General features: G+C 38.0%; 1 protein-coding gene across 1 annotated transcript in view; it reads right to left on the reverse strand.

Moving 5' to 3' along the window:
• Positions 1-6,075: 6,075 nt before the first annotated feature.
• The window catches only part of LOC112904598 (dynein beta chain, ciliary-like), a 14,136-nt gene continuing 6,283 nt past the window's right edge, over positions 6,076-13,928 (reverse strand). Inside the window, exon 5 of the mRNA XM_025975010.1 lies at positions 6,076-13,696. Within this exon, the coding sequence (XP_025830795.1) occupies positions 6,128-13,696 (7,569 nt within the window). The 3' untranslated portion in view covers positions 6,076-6,127. The remainder of the gene's footprint in view (positions 13,697-13,928) is intronic.

Here is a 13,928-nt window from a genome sequence, read left to right on the forward strand (position 1 = left end):
GTACACATTGGTTAATATACAAATTTTATGTATTACCTATACCTATAAGCAAATATGTCCTTGTAGAAGATACGAAAAATAAAATATGTATATATCTTTTAAGAAGTAAATTCTTCTCCGTTTCAGGAAAGGTAGTGGAAATGACAATTCCTAAAATAAAACAGGAGGCACAGCGTCCGTTTCTATAGCAACCTTCCTTATTCTGTCACTCATTTTGTAAAGAAGAAACAACCGATATTGGTTACTAAATCAAGGCAGTGACCCTCCCTTTTTTTATTTTTTAATGGAACTTTTTCAGTTTCTGATTGATATCCTCAGAACGATTACAAATTAATCTTCCTGAAAAGTTTCGATTGGTTCCTCTATAAATTGCACTTGGAGGTTTTTTAATTTCACTGAACTGTCAACTTCTTTCCATTTTGTAGTTTTGTTAAATTATTTCCCATCAGTTTGAAAAGGGTACTAATATTTTANGCTATCATGTTGTAGTATATTCATCAAAAATAATCTAATCCGGCTTCTATAATGTATCTCCATAAATTAATTTTGCACACAAACATTGCGTTACTTGTTTTATTTTAATTTACATATAGATAGATGCACACCATAAACTGATTTATATTTTTCTGTATGGATTCCGGCAGTTTATCCCTACTTGTTTCTGAAGCCCTTTCAGTGATCATAATTTAAATAATTTACGCAATTTACTAATGTCAATTTTATACATATGAACATGATAAAACGTCGTCGTTTGCGTACAGGGAGATAAAACAACAAATTAGCAAAAATCGCTGAAAAGCCTTTCCTGGCAACGGGGAATAGGGACGAAATTCCAAAAAACAAGAAAACTAAAAATTCAATTTTTGAAGCTTTAATACGTTGGTAATTAATATCCTGTGATATGATAGATAGTAGTGGAAAGGAAAGGGGAGCGAATTAGAAAAATTATCCCCCTATAAAAAAATAATTGTAATTTGAAATAAAACTTCTCTTTTAATTTATTGTGTATCATGTAGGTCACGTATAGGAAAGCTTTTCGTTTATTATCTCGTTTTATAAAATTGATTTTATTTATTTCTTAAAAATGATAGATGTCCTGCCTGGGGAAGCTGCTTTTACACTCTCTCTTCTCCGAGTATGCTAAGTATGTACTAAAAATAGCAAAATTTTATGGAATAAGCTCATAAATTGATTTTTGTTTCCGTTTCCGCACCACGCAAATAAGCTTTTGCTTCCCCTCTCCTTCCTCTCCCTCTTTCTTCTCTTAAACCCACTATCGTGCTGCAGGATATTGAAACTGAACTTATTTTCCTTTAAAACTATAAGTATGGAAAGTGGAAATTAGATTAGTCCACAATAAAAGTGTCGCATTTACTTTCTTCTTTCAACAGATAAATGAGAAAAGTACTTACAGTAGTAAATACTGTAAATACAATATACTGTCGCTCTTGAAGCTAATCGTAAGCGACGATATGTTTGGATTATTAAAATAAAAACTCAAATTTAACACTTATTCTAGAAATCTAAAATAGAAAAACTTAATGTTACAAAAATATACAAAGAGGTGAAACGCGTGTGTCTAACAGGGAAGACGTGACCAATCGTTCACGATTTCCTTCTTAGAATCTATGCTATTATCCAGTATGAGCACTTCGAAGGGTGGGTGGTCAAAAATGGTTTACAGCCGTCTACAATTCCTACATTTGGCTGTAAACATACCACCCGCTAAAGCAGCCACCTTCCCTTGAATAACATGAAAAACAATTTGAAAGTTTTAAGTTGAGATTTCTTAAAATGGAACATCAAATAAACGACTTATTTCCTATTTATTTCCTTTTTTGTAATCAATAAAACATTTTTGATTAGTTACTGAATTTGTATGCCCACAACCAGTTGATAAAAACTGACTAAACTGTGTTTAATATCTCAACAACTCCGGATAATAGCTTTTCTAGCACAGGGTTTCATTTAACTTACAATAAAATGATGAAATATTTGAAATATTTCTCTAATGTATGTATAACCCTAGTTTTTACGTAATGTGAAGCCAGTTCATCCACCAGTTTTTGCCATTCTTAGCTTTTCCACTCAGACAGGCAAAAAATTTCACCAGGAGGTTATTTGACTAAATGAAAAAGCATTCAAAGGCAGTGACGATGTCTGTTAAAGAACGAATCTAATAAATGACAATTCAATTCTCGCTGAGAACAGATAACATTCAAGGTTTTGTTTTATAAAAGAATTTTGATTTGCTAATATTGCACAAAAAACAAAACAAATAAATTAAAAAGAAAATTAAATCTGTCGCACATTAAATATTTCCATATCAGAAAATTTTAGATTGCAAGTGAAAAAAGAATACCTACCTACGAATGTATATCAGTGGGCGCATTTACCGTACGTTCATCATAAGGTTGCCAGCCTTAAGACTGTTTGGATACGCATCTCCACTCTTTTCTGTCCTAAACTAATCTTCGAATTTTTCTAAAACTAAAATATCCCACATCCTTAGCTATTTGCTAACAATAATCTAATCTAAGTCTACTCTACCCCTCTTAACTCATGTTTCTGCCTCTAATAATTCTCTGACTAGACCTGAGGTGTCCTACCAACCTATCTCTCCTATTTTTTATTGACTTCCATAGAGTTTTCTATTCTCTTATTCTTTGTAATACCTCTTCATTTCTAACCTTCTTTATCCACGTTATCCTTATCATTCACCTGTAACACCACATTTCGAACGCTTCTAGCCTTTTCTTTTCTGCCGCGCCCACCGTCCATGCTTCGNTTTAAAATTGCATTTATTTCAGACAATTATAAATATTATCATTATATTATCAAGTAAAAACGAGATTTTCAGCTAATTTTTCATTTTTTCCTCGATAACCATTTAGTGAATTTGAATAACCTTACGCTAAAGTGATTCTCCAGAGTTCAAGTTACTTATTATAAAAGTTTGAAATTTCTGGTAGCTTTTTTTCTGTTAATAATATGTTCGGTCAACGAATCTCCATAAACTGCAAAATTACAATTTTTTAAAATTTCAATAACTTTTTAACGGTTTAGTGAATCGATTTGTAATTTTTACAGGAGTTTTAGAATTGAATGAGGAACGTTCTTCCAAATTTTTACTTGTCTCGTAGCATTTTGACACACCTCCCAAAAATCCTTAACAAGGGCTTGTTGATAACGTAGAAAATAACTGCAGTCACAAGTAGAAACAAGAAAGAAGATATGTTACGGCCAAATATACATATACATACATTTGTATTTTTAACGAAATAATGAATAAAGATTTTAAAAAAGTTTTTAATTTTGTTGTGGTGCGAAAATTGGGAGCAGATTTTTAATGCACCCGCATACATCACCTCCGAAAAAAACAAAAACAGAATGAAATCGTTTCTGTTTAACGCTTAAGGTAAAATTGTGGAGTTGTTGGCCATAAGTCTGCTATTCAAGCATACAGGTTACAAGTTACTCGAGCGAGAGCTTTTCACAATACCTATCCTTAACCCTCGGGCGTTCCTTGAAACAAGAGACGGTATTTCCAGTTTCAATGGTAAGTTAATATGGTTCACAAAGCCCGTACAAAATACTTTCCTTCTAATACGGTTTTGTTATGTAAATTCGGGTGCCGAACACAAACACGAGAAAGCCATTATTATTTCGAAAGCATCTGAACTCGCGCGCCGTGTCGGGAAAAGCGTATTTCGCAATGAATGCTTTTTGCCTCCAGTTACGTACTTCCTGCAATTTTCTACTGACAGACCACACATACCCACCTACATTGAACCAAGTTCCACTTTAATACTTGGAAACTAATTTATATATTACAGGATCTTAAAATAAAGAACATTTGGTGTACCGAGACACCACTTGTTCGAGTCTCTCGTTCAGAGATTCGAGTCTCTCGTTCAAAGATTGGAGTCTCTCGTTCAGAGACTGGATACGAAATGAGAATCTCTCTATGAGCGACTCGAGTCTCTCGTTCAGAGACTGGATACGAAATGAGAATCTCTCTATGAGCGACTCGAGTCTCTCGTTCAGAGACTCTAAACAGTTTTTTTGACAGTCTCTCTCAGCGACACTAGACAGACTCGATAAAAGACGGAAACTCGAGCCTCGCTTTCAGAGACTCTGAGAGACTGAACATTTTAATCTCGATATGTCCTATATCTAAAGTGAGCAGTTATCGATTTTACGAATAGTTTCTTTCAAATTCAGGAAGGCGCTTAAGTTGGAACAAACACATTTAAAGTTGAGGGGCTTGTCTTTTTTGAAATTTAAAACAACAAATTATCTCAGTAAATGTTAAAATTTGCGCACATTAACTTCCTGACAACTGGCAAATCGATCGTGAAAGTCTTGTAACACTTTAGTTTAAGTTTATGTTTGGATTTGTTGTATTTCAGCCCTAACTCAATGTTCTTCAATTCTTCAATATTTTCCGGTATATTAAAGTAGACTTTAGATTTTAGAAAAAACCAAAGATAAAAAGCTAATGCAGTCAGGTCTGGAGACCTAACTGACCGATGGCGACTCTTTCCGATCCATATATTTGGCAAAATATTGTTAACGTAATGTCGTACTAATCGCGAATAGTATAGGGGTACTCCATCTTATTGGTTTAGGTTTTCGACATTTGGGTAAAGCGCAATTAATTTGGGTATTATGTAATTTTGTAGCTGGTCTAAGTATATCAAACATTGTTAAAATTCCATGCAGAATTCAAAAATGCAATTAAAGATAGGTGTTTTCATTTAAAAAAAATAATGTCGGTAGTAATCGCTTTTTTTTATGTTACCCTGTATACATGAATTTACCATGAAAAAACTCAAAGCCAGAAATAAAGATGGACATGTCCAAACGTTATCCCAAAAAAGAAACCCTTGAATTTTAAATGAATTTGTTTCAACCCACGCGCGTACAAGAATATGGGTACCTATTTCCAACGTTAAAAGTTTGTTGCTTTTTTTGAATAAGTAACACAAAGGCATAACCGAATCTATAAATAAATTTCTGAATAGTCATAGAAGGTCTAAGAATGTACAGTAACAAAGGGCGGTCACTCTTACGTTTAGTAAAATATTCCGAATGGTATAAAAGTATAAATAACAGCTGTTGTGAATATTATATATAAAAGAAAATGTGAGTGCTGTCAGCACACGGCAAAGTATTAGTATTACGTAGTTAGTATCAGCAATTTCTTATGCTGAAGTGTACGATGTGTTGCATACAAATTTACAAACGATTCCTTTAAATTTAATTTTTCAAAACATTTTTAATACAAAGTGAACAAATTGTTCACAAAAGTGAATTTCGACCACTCGAAGCAATGGTGCTAACAGTTTCGAGCTCACAGTGACTGATGGGGGGAAGAATTAGTTTAATTTAAAGAAATTTATCCTGGATGCATTCGGAGTGTTTAAGAATTACCCAACATAATAATATGACTGAAAATTACCCCGTAGATTACTAGCGGCCAAATCATATCTTCTCTTTCTAAGATAAGTTATTGAATTTGTTTTTAAAAACAATAACAATGACATTTTTATTACAGTAGAACCATGATAACTTAAACCTTGAAAACGTATCAATCAACCTCTATAAATTCATAAAATTTTGTTCCCTTCCCCTCAGAGTGTAAAACTTGTATTACTTAAAATAAAAACCCTCTATAACTTAAAGGAATAATTTGGGCATCCTCAGTAAGCAGTGAAAAGTGGTTTGAATCGGGAGAAAGTCTTCTGTGTAAAAACGAAGAATTGCTAAATTTCCTAATTTAGAAAAATGCTTGGCTAAGACAGTGTAGAAATATGTAAAAACATTAGTGTTAGTGGACCGATACTAAAGGAAAAAGCTGAAGAGTTTGTTGTCACTAGAAATCCATAATTTTAAAGCTTAAAACTTAAACCCTTAGTAAGTAAAAACCTCAATAACTCAAATTATTTTATGTTTCCCTTAGTCTTTATCTTATCGAGATTCTAGTGTAATACCAAACTTGCAGTTTCAAAAATATATTCAAATGTTTCATTTCATACGCTATTCATTCATGCCACATTCCCGTAACAACAATTAAAATATTAAGTGTTTATTAAAATTTCACTTTCTAAAATAATATTCTACATCATATTTGCAGTAAAATTGCGACGCCTGCTAAAGTCCACTTTGTCGGTCTCTCCTTAGTTTTCAAATTGAATGTCCAAACAAAGGTCGGTCCCCTCAATTTCGTCTTATAAACGGGACAATCGTACATGTTCTTCAGATCTTGTTTATCTTGCGTAATCGCCTTAATATATATTACGGGCACAACTGGATACAATTCTTTCAGTTTCGAGTCAGCTATACTACCAGTAGCGATATCCCATCGTGCCCCTTCCATGAATAGTCCGTGGACATAAGCACCCTCTCTTGGTGGACTCGTAAAATCTTCTTTCTGTTTCTTTGTTACGTCAGTAAGCAGACACATCTTATCCAACGGCCATTCATTTTTTCGAGCCGTCTGTTGCATAATGGCCGTAAGAAATGATTGTGGATTGAAGAATCCACCCAACCAGACTGTTGGAGGCAAATTTAAATCGCCAGACCAGTCTTCTAAGCTTCTAATTCTATTTCCCAAGTCTGCACACCACGCACTAAGGCCAAGTAGGCTGGGATAGGCTTTGGCTACCCAAGGATCAGGTACTTTATCCATAAACAAAAATTCCATCAATTCCTCCATGACTGAACTGATGGTCAATTCACCTTTCAGTCCAAGTTCCAGTTCTTTCAACGATCGTTTCATCTCGTTTGTTAACATATTCATCCTTTCGCATTCTTGGAAACAAACGATAATGAATGGAGTTCGTTCTTCCACTTTGGCCATCATTTCGTGCACAGGAAATGCTTCCGGAAGTCTGTCCAAAATATCTTCGATCGCCATTCTGACTTTATCTTCTTTCGATATTCCAACGCCAACTGCAGCTTCAGCTTCTCTCGGTTGAAGTTCGAATACGGTTTGGAATAAAGTTTCAGACGTCGCAGTTAGGAAACCAATTTCAGCATTCGGGTGTAATCCGTACAAATTAGGAGATTCCGGTGGTAATCTGTCATCTATGTAACGATGGTAGTTCTGATAATCTGTGTTGGGGGGTGATATAAAACCTGGCGCCATTTCCAATTCGCCTTCTACTAACTCGGGCTGCATGTATTCTAAAAGGTACGTTCTACACAATCGCCTGTCCCAGTCGTCAGTAATATGACCTCCGTACATAATCTCCCCGAAAAGGTATCGCAGGTCGTCCCACGGAATTCGGGGGTTCCCTTCTAAATAATTATACAATACGTTAATACTGATGGTAAGATCGCCAAAATTGAATGGATAAACCCTATTCCATCCTTGCGCTCCAAATTTACGTCTCTCTTGGATTACTGCATGGAAATAGCAAAGAGCGAATAATATTGATTTAAATTCTGCCTCTTTTGTGCACATTTCTAGTGTTTCTTGGGTAAAATTGTCCAGAGCTTTATGAAGATTGGCAAACATTCCTGTTGGCGGTTCGTTTGTTATTTTTATCGACGACTCAAGTATTCCTTGTGGCAGTACATTAGACATCGGATCAGCAGATGCTTCTGCACTCATATAAAGTCTGTAATCTTTGTGAGATTCTTCGTTGAACTGTTCCATCTTCTTTTCTAATGTGGGTAACCATTTCACGACCAAGTGAATATTTTCGAGGATAACCCATTGACCAAGCTCCGCTGAAACGTCCATCGCATGCTCTGCAACTACTTCTTGGCCTTGTCCAAGAGAAACCATATGAAAGTTGCCGGAGTCGAACATAAAACCCAACTTTTTACCTAACATTTCTACGTCCTTTAAAGGATTTACGCCAGGTGATATTATAAAGAATGTAGGCGTTGAATTGCTCGTTTCTTCGTACGACTTCTCAAACGGAATCGATCTAGCGGTAATATACTTGGAACCCAATTTCTCTTCAATAAAAACATTTATAGCATAGGTCATTCGGTCTGGGCGAAGTGCTCTCATTATACATAACCTTTGAAGTGACGTCTTGGATTTCCATTCGCCTGGTAATTTCTCCTTTTCGGGATTTTCACTTTCAACAAATTTTCTCCATCGTTTTGCAGAACCCTCCAGATCCTTATCGAGACCCTTAAACTCGTCCCTGTTGGATAAAGCTTTAACACCCCCCCACGACTGATGACTGAGGAAATCAAGAGGAGAATTTACACCAGCAACTATTGGAAAACGGAGGAGAAAATCGAGCTCCTCCGATGTTATTTCTTCCGCATTGAGCAAAATCTGAAATGCCATTTGTGATTTAAATATAAGTTTATCACGTTCGAATAATCCCCTGCTGGTGTACATGAAAACCATGAACGTTATGCTGTCCAATAAATTTATCACTCGAGCTTTAAGACTGTCTGCCTCATCAGCTCTTGCCAGAGCATTCAGAAACACTGTGGTGAACGCCTTTAATGAAAACTGATATATGAGATTGATTTTGCATAATTCGTTCAATATAAAATAAAGAAGGGAAGCCCTTATGGCTGCAGGTCGATAATGTTCTCTAGCTACGTCAATTTTAATAGATGTTGCTTTTGCTTCAACGGATTTTATTTCAATTTCCGCTGCAGTTTTTTTAGTTCGTTCCAGATTTTCTACCAATGCAACATCTCCCAATATATTGCCCGTTGCCGAAGATAATCGCTCTAATAAAGCATCTTCACAGTATTTTATCGTGATCTTAAAATCGTTCTGTTGTTTTGTCAGAGAAGATTTTAATGTTTCCAAATCCGGCCTTTCGGCCTTCACCACTTCCGCCAAAAGTTGCTCCTCTAAACCATCCCTTGTGACTGTAAAGTTTATCAAAGTAGTTTGTGCCTGGATTTCCGGTTTATAATGGGGATTTGCCAACTTTGTTTGAATTATGAGCCTGAAGTTAGGATCATAGTCAACTTCTTTGTCGCCCAACTTAATTGCCTTTCCCTTCTTTATCAAAACTCTTCCAAGAATGGGATCTAAGACGGCATCAAGAGCTTCACCGATGTTTTCCAAGAGAACTACTTTCCCATTAGAAATCGCCCTTTCTATCATGTCCAAGTAGTTTCTAGTTGTAAGTCTCACTACTATTAGTTCCGAACCGAATCTGTTTTTTATCCACTTTATACCTTGAAGTTGTGGATCGATCATTAGAGGCCACCTCGCCGAATTAACTAAAATTGTGGCGTTTTCTGTGGACATGCTGTCACTTGGCAAGCCTTCGTTGTTCCACTTAGCAACCACTGCATCGTCTATTACAAGCGATAGAGGATTTAGGTCTTCGGTCATCGGAATAGGAGGGTCACAACGTTTCAGATACGGCAACCACTTATTCTTCATCATATCTATACGATACTTTCTCATAAAGCATCCAACGTACGATATAAATGAAGTCAAAAGTAAAATATCTCCTGGAGTTGTTGTGATTGATGCTTGATAGCTTTTTATCGATTCCCTCCATCGGACGTTTTCTGATGCAAGTCCGTTGACTAGCCTGTTTGCTAAATCGATCATCAAGGCAGTTGCATCCGCTTCTGCTTGACATTTCATTTTAGCTTCTGTTGCTACATCAAAATCCGCTTTCAACACGGCTAGCTGTTGTTCGAGTACGCCCAACTTTGTATTCAATTCCGTCAATTTTGCTCGCGCAGCGTTCAAATCGTTCGTCGCCTTCTGCAGCGCCTTTCGCTTGGGCTCAACCACTACAAAAACATCATAATACTTCAAAATGTTAATAACCCAGGAGCAGAGTCCAGCTGCAGCGGCCGATTTGGTTAAAATATTCTCGTAATTGAATCCTGGAGTTTGAGTATACTTTATTACTTCTTTCACTACCTCGGGTTGCATATTATCCTTGTCGTAGTTAACAAGGTCAGACAAAAATTGGTCGACTTTTGCCATTATACCTTTGCAGGCTTTCCAACTGCGGTCTCTCGGCATAGGTTTATTTTTTGGTGTAAACAAAACCAAAACGGCAGCAGTGACAGCAACGACTGCATCCGGCGGTTGAGCGAAAGACTTCAGTTCGGTAAGATTGTTCTTATTCAACGTATTCAACGCTTGCTGGGCGGCAATCAAGGCTGGCTCGGCTTTTGCCAATTCTTCCGCACATATTTTCTGCTGGACGGACACTTCCTCTTCTACTACTTTTACTTTAGCTTCTTCTTCGGAAGCAAATTCTTTTTCGCTCGATACTTTTTCGTTTTCTACAGCCAAAACTTTAATCAAAGCATCGGCGGCTGCATTCTTTTCTGCCAGTTCGACTTCTTGCACTGCCAAAATATCTTTCAACCCGTCCACCTCTTCGGCAGTGGAAACAAGTTTCGTTAGCCCATTTTCAAATTTAAATATGTTATTTTCTATGTTGCGTATTTTCTCTGTTAACAATTTCGAATATAGAGCGATCAATTCTAAAAATGTCTTTGGTGTCGTGTAATTGTACCGCTTTTCGTTTAGAAGATATGCAGCTGACATATCATTTACTACAACGTGCACGAAAGACATGTACAACGATATCGGATGCACCAGTTCCGGTGGTAGAACTTCTATTTCGGTTAAGAATCTCTTTGATACGGACTCCAAGGCCTCCTCTGGCCATTCGTGGAACCAGTTAATCGATGTGCAGTTAACAATCGCTGGAAATTTTCTGGCTCGCACTCTCAACGTGGAGCCTACAGGAGAAAAACATAGAACAGTCTTTATTATTCTCCGACAGCGTTCTATATAAAATTTCCAGCAGTTCTCCCTTGTTTCCTGCAACCCAGCCGCTTTAACTTCCGGTTTCATAACATTCAAAATATTTTCGGTCTCCTCGTCGGTGAGTAATTCGGGAATCTCACCGGAAGCAAGCATATCGTTGACAACTACCAGGAATTTCTCTTCGGCCACTTGGGAATCGGTCATCAAGAAGACACTGCTGACATTTTTCATTCCTGCCTTTACATAAATTGTGGCAATGTCAAGTTTGAGATCGACTATTGAATATCCTTTCTTCAATTGCACTTGAAAAACTTCCAACGAAGAGATGAAGGAAGAAAGACGGGTTAGACTTTGTTTTCCAGAACCGCCCACGCCAACAAGTAACGCATTGCCTCTAGGACCCTCTATTATGCGATTTATTCGGCATATATGTTGCATGGCATCGTCAAAAAGTACCAAATTCATCGCTGCCACCAAGTCATTGTAACTACTCAATGCTTCGTTCAGCAGTCTACTCAAATGATCCATATCTCTGATCATATAGTATTTTGGATCACCCAAACCTTCAGCGAAATGACAAAATATTAATGGCTCGGCCATTACCTCACCCTCGTCTAATTCTTCGAATCCTTTGCGGACTGTCTCCATCAATAGTTTACTGAAGTTCTTTATATCCGGCTGTTCGATGAATCTGTCGCTGTAAACCCTATAAGACTCGTGCATGTATAGACGTATCATGTGAGAAGCAGTGGGAGCGGCATCTCCGGTACAATACATAATACTTTGGAAAAGATTCGAGGTGTCTCTTAGATTGAAATTATAGTGGAATTTCACAGCAGTCGGTAAAAAATTAGATATTACCTTACTGTGCATATTCAGTGCAGCGGCTACAATATTGTCACAGAGTTTCTGAACGTTGGGGTTAAACTTGAGGGCAGGTATTGCCAAGTGCTGGCTGAAAATTGAACTGTAGATTACCACCATGGCGTCGTATGTCGGCGGGCTGATCGCGAATACACAAAAGTGTCGCTGTAATCTTGGATCAATCGTGAAGGAACCAGCCGTTGGATTCATACACGACACCATTTGAACATTACTTATATCTTTCAGTGATAGTTTTTGTCTGTCGTACCAATGCTGATAGTCCATCCATTGTCTGATTAATGTGTGCGGTTGTACCGTGAAGTATTTATCAACCTCTGGCATGTTCATGTCGTCAACGAAATAAATCATTGTTTTATTACCGGGAGGACCGTACATCCTGCCTGCCTTTTTCTCTAGCGGTCCTTCCAAAATTTTCTGCAGCATTTCAGATGTTGTGTAGAAATTAAAAGGGACATTCGTAACCGCGTAGCTCTCCGGAAGACTGTCAAGTTTATCGATCATTATGACGGACTTGCCGCTTCCCGCATTTCCAATTAACATAACGGGATGTTTGTTGGCTATAAGTATGTCGACGAAATATCTGACACGCACAGTCTCTGCCGTGTTCACCAGGGTTGCCTGTAACGGAATTTCGGGGTCAAACTCAAACTTGGGAACCAGGTCCGTCCACGGTTGAAACTTTTTCGTTTCTTGATCGATGTAATAATGAAACACTGTGCCGGCGGCCGGGAATTTTACGGTCTTGAACTCGTTAACGAACCATTTGCTAAATTCGTTTCTCCAATCGGCCAGTTGATCCTGGAACAGTGACGATCCGAAAGCCCATACGACACAAAACACGAAATAGATCTCGTACCATTCTTTGGGACAGTCGGGGGGGACGTTTTCAGGCACTAAAAATGCGTCTAACAAGAAACAGATCATGCACAAATGTGCAATCTCGCATATCGGTGTTATTTTCTTAAATTTCGTTCTAGTCGCGTCCAAACACGTCGGAATATATTTATCGAATAAAATCGTAAGATTGGCCTTTTCGTTCTGCGATTCTCGCGTATCGATCCAGGAACTCACGTACGGATTCCAGCCGAGATCGGCCGGATTTATGTACAATATTCCAGCCCTGGACACGGTGGCGGGTGTTGCCGTTCGCAAATTTGCAATTTCAAACAACAATCTCATGAACGGGGTCAAAGCGATCCTTTCGTTACTCGCCAACGTCAGCACTTTGTTGTCGTCCATTAAAGTGTTCAACGATTCAATCCACATGGGATCGATATCGCCGTCGAGCACGATCCATTTCGGCCCGTCGCCGGCCATGTTTGCTTGATCTCTCATAATGACCGAAAATAGTCCGTCTTTCCATTCTCGAGTAGCCGGATTGATAATTCCGAAAAGTTCGTCGTTTGTTACCGCTTTCGGGTTCAGATCGTTGTAAAACGGTTTTCGTTTTTGGTTTGCGTACGTTTTGTTGAGAGTTTTCCAGACACACGTTTTACCTGTACCAGCAAAACCGACTATGAATACGGAATGTCTCACGGCAAACAATTCCTCGAGCTGTACAACTTTCAACACGAATCCGTCTTCCGGTTGTAGCTTCAAATCCATCGCCGATTTACGGATCGTCTTCTCAAATTCCAAATCTCGCTTACGCGGTACGTCCAAGGCCGGAAATAAGTCGCCAATCAGACCCATAAATACCGGTACGTCGTCGGTAACGATTTTGGGAATGTTGAAGTCTCTCAGTGCTCGCATAAGCACCTGATCTTCAGGTCTCAATCTGTCACCTCTCTTCAGAGAACCCGCAACGACCAGTACTGACTTGATGGCACGTAAACCCCAGTCGTAGTGATCTTGTTTGCTCAGTAGTTCTTTACATAGCGTGTAGAGTGTGATGAATTTTCTGGCTAAAAGACGAGCCTCTTGAAATCCCTCTGCCACCAACATAATTTCGCATATGAGCGCAAAGTCTGGCACCACCATTGCACAGGGGCGGAAGAGAGCTTTCAGATTTTCGGGGAGCTCGGTTCTACCGGCATAACCAGGGTTCATGGTTATGAAAATCCCAACCTAGTAAACCAAATAAACAATTTTAGTGCATGTATGTACCTACAGGATGTTTCACATAACTTCTCTGCCCCCACATTTCTCAGTTATTTTTGGCGAAAGACAAAAAACTCTCAAATCTTTATTTTATGACTTATTTTATCACATATTTGTAGCAATTAAAATGGAAAACACTCTATATTTTCTTCTATTTTTAACTTGAGAAGAATTACATATCTTATCCAACGGCCATTCA

This window comes from Agrilus planipennis, unplaced genomic scaffold (genome assembly GCF_000699045.2).
Source record: "Agrilus planipennis isolate EAB-ADULT unplaced genomic scaffold, Apla_2.0 scaffold36, whole genome shotgun sequence".
Taxonomy (NCBI): Eukaryota; Metazoa; Arthropoda; class Insecta; order Coleoptera; family Buprestidae; genus Agrilus; species Agrilus planipennis.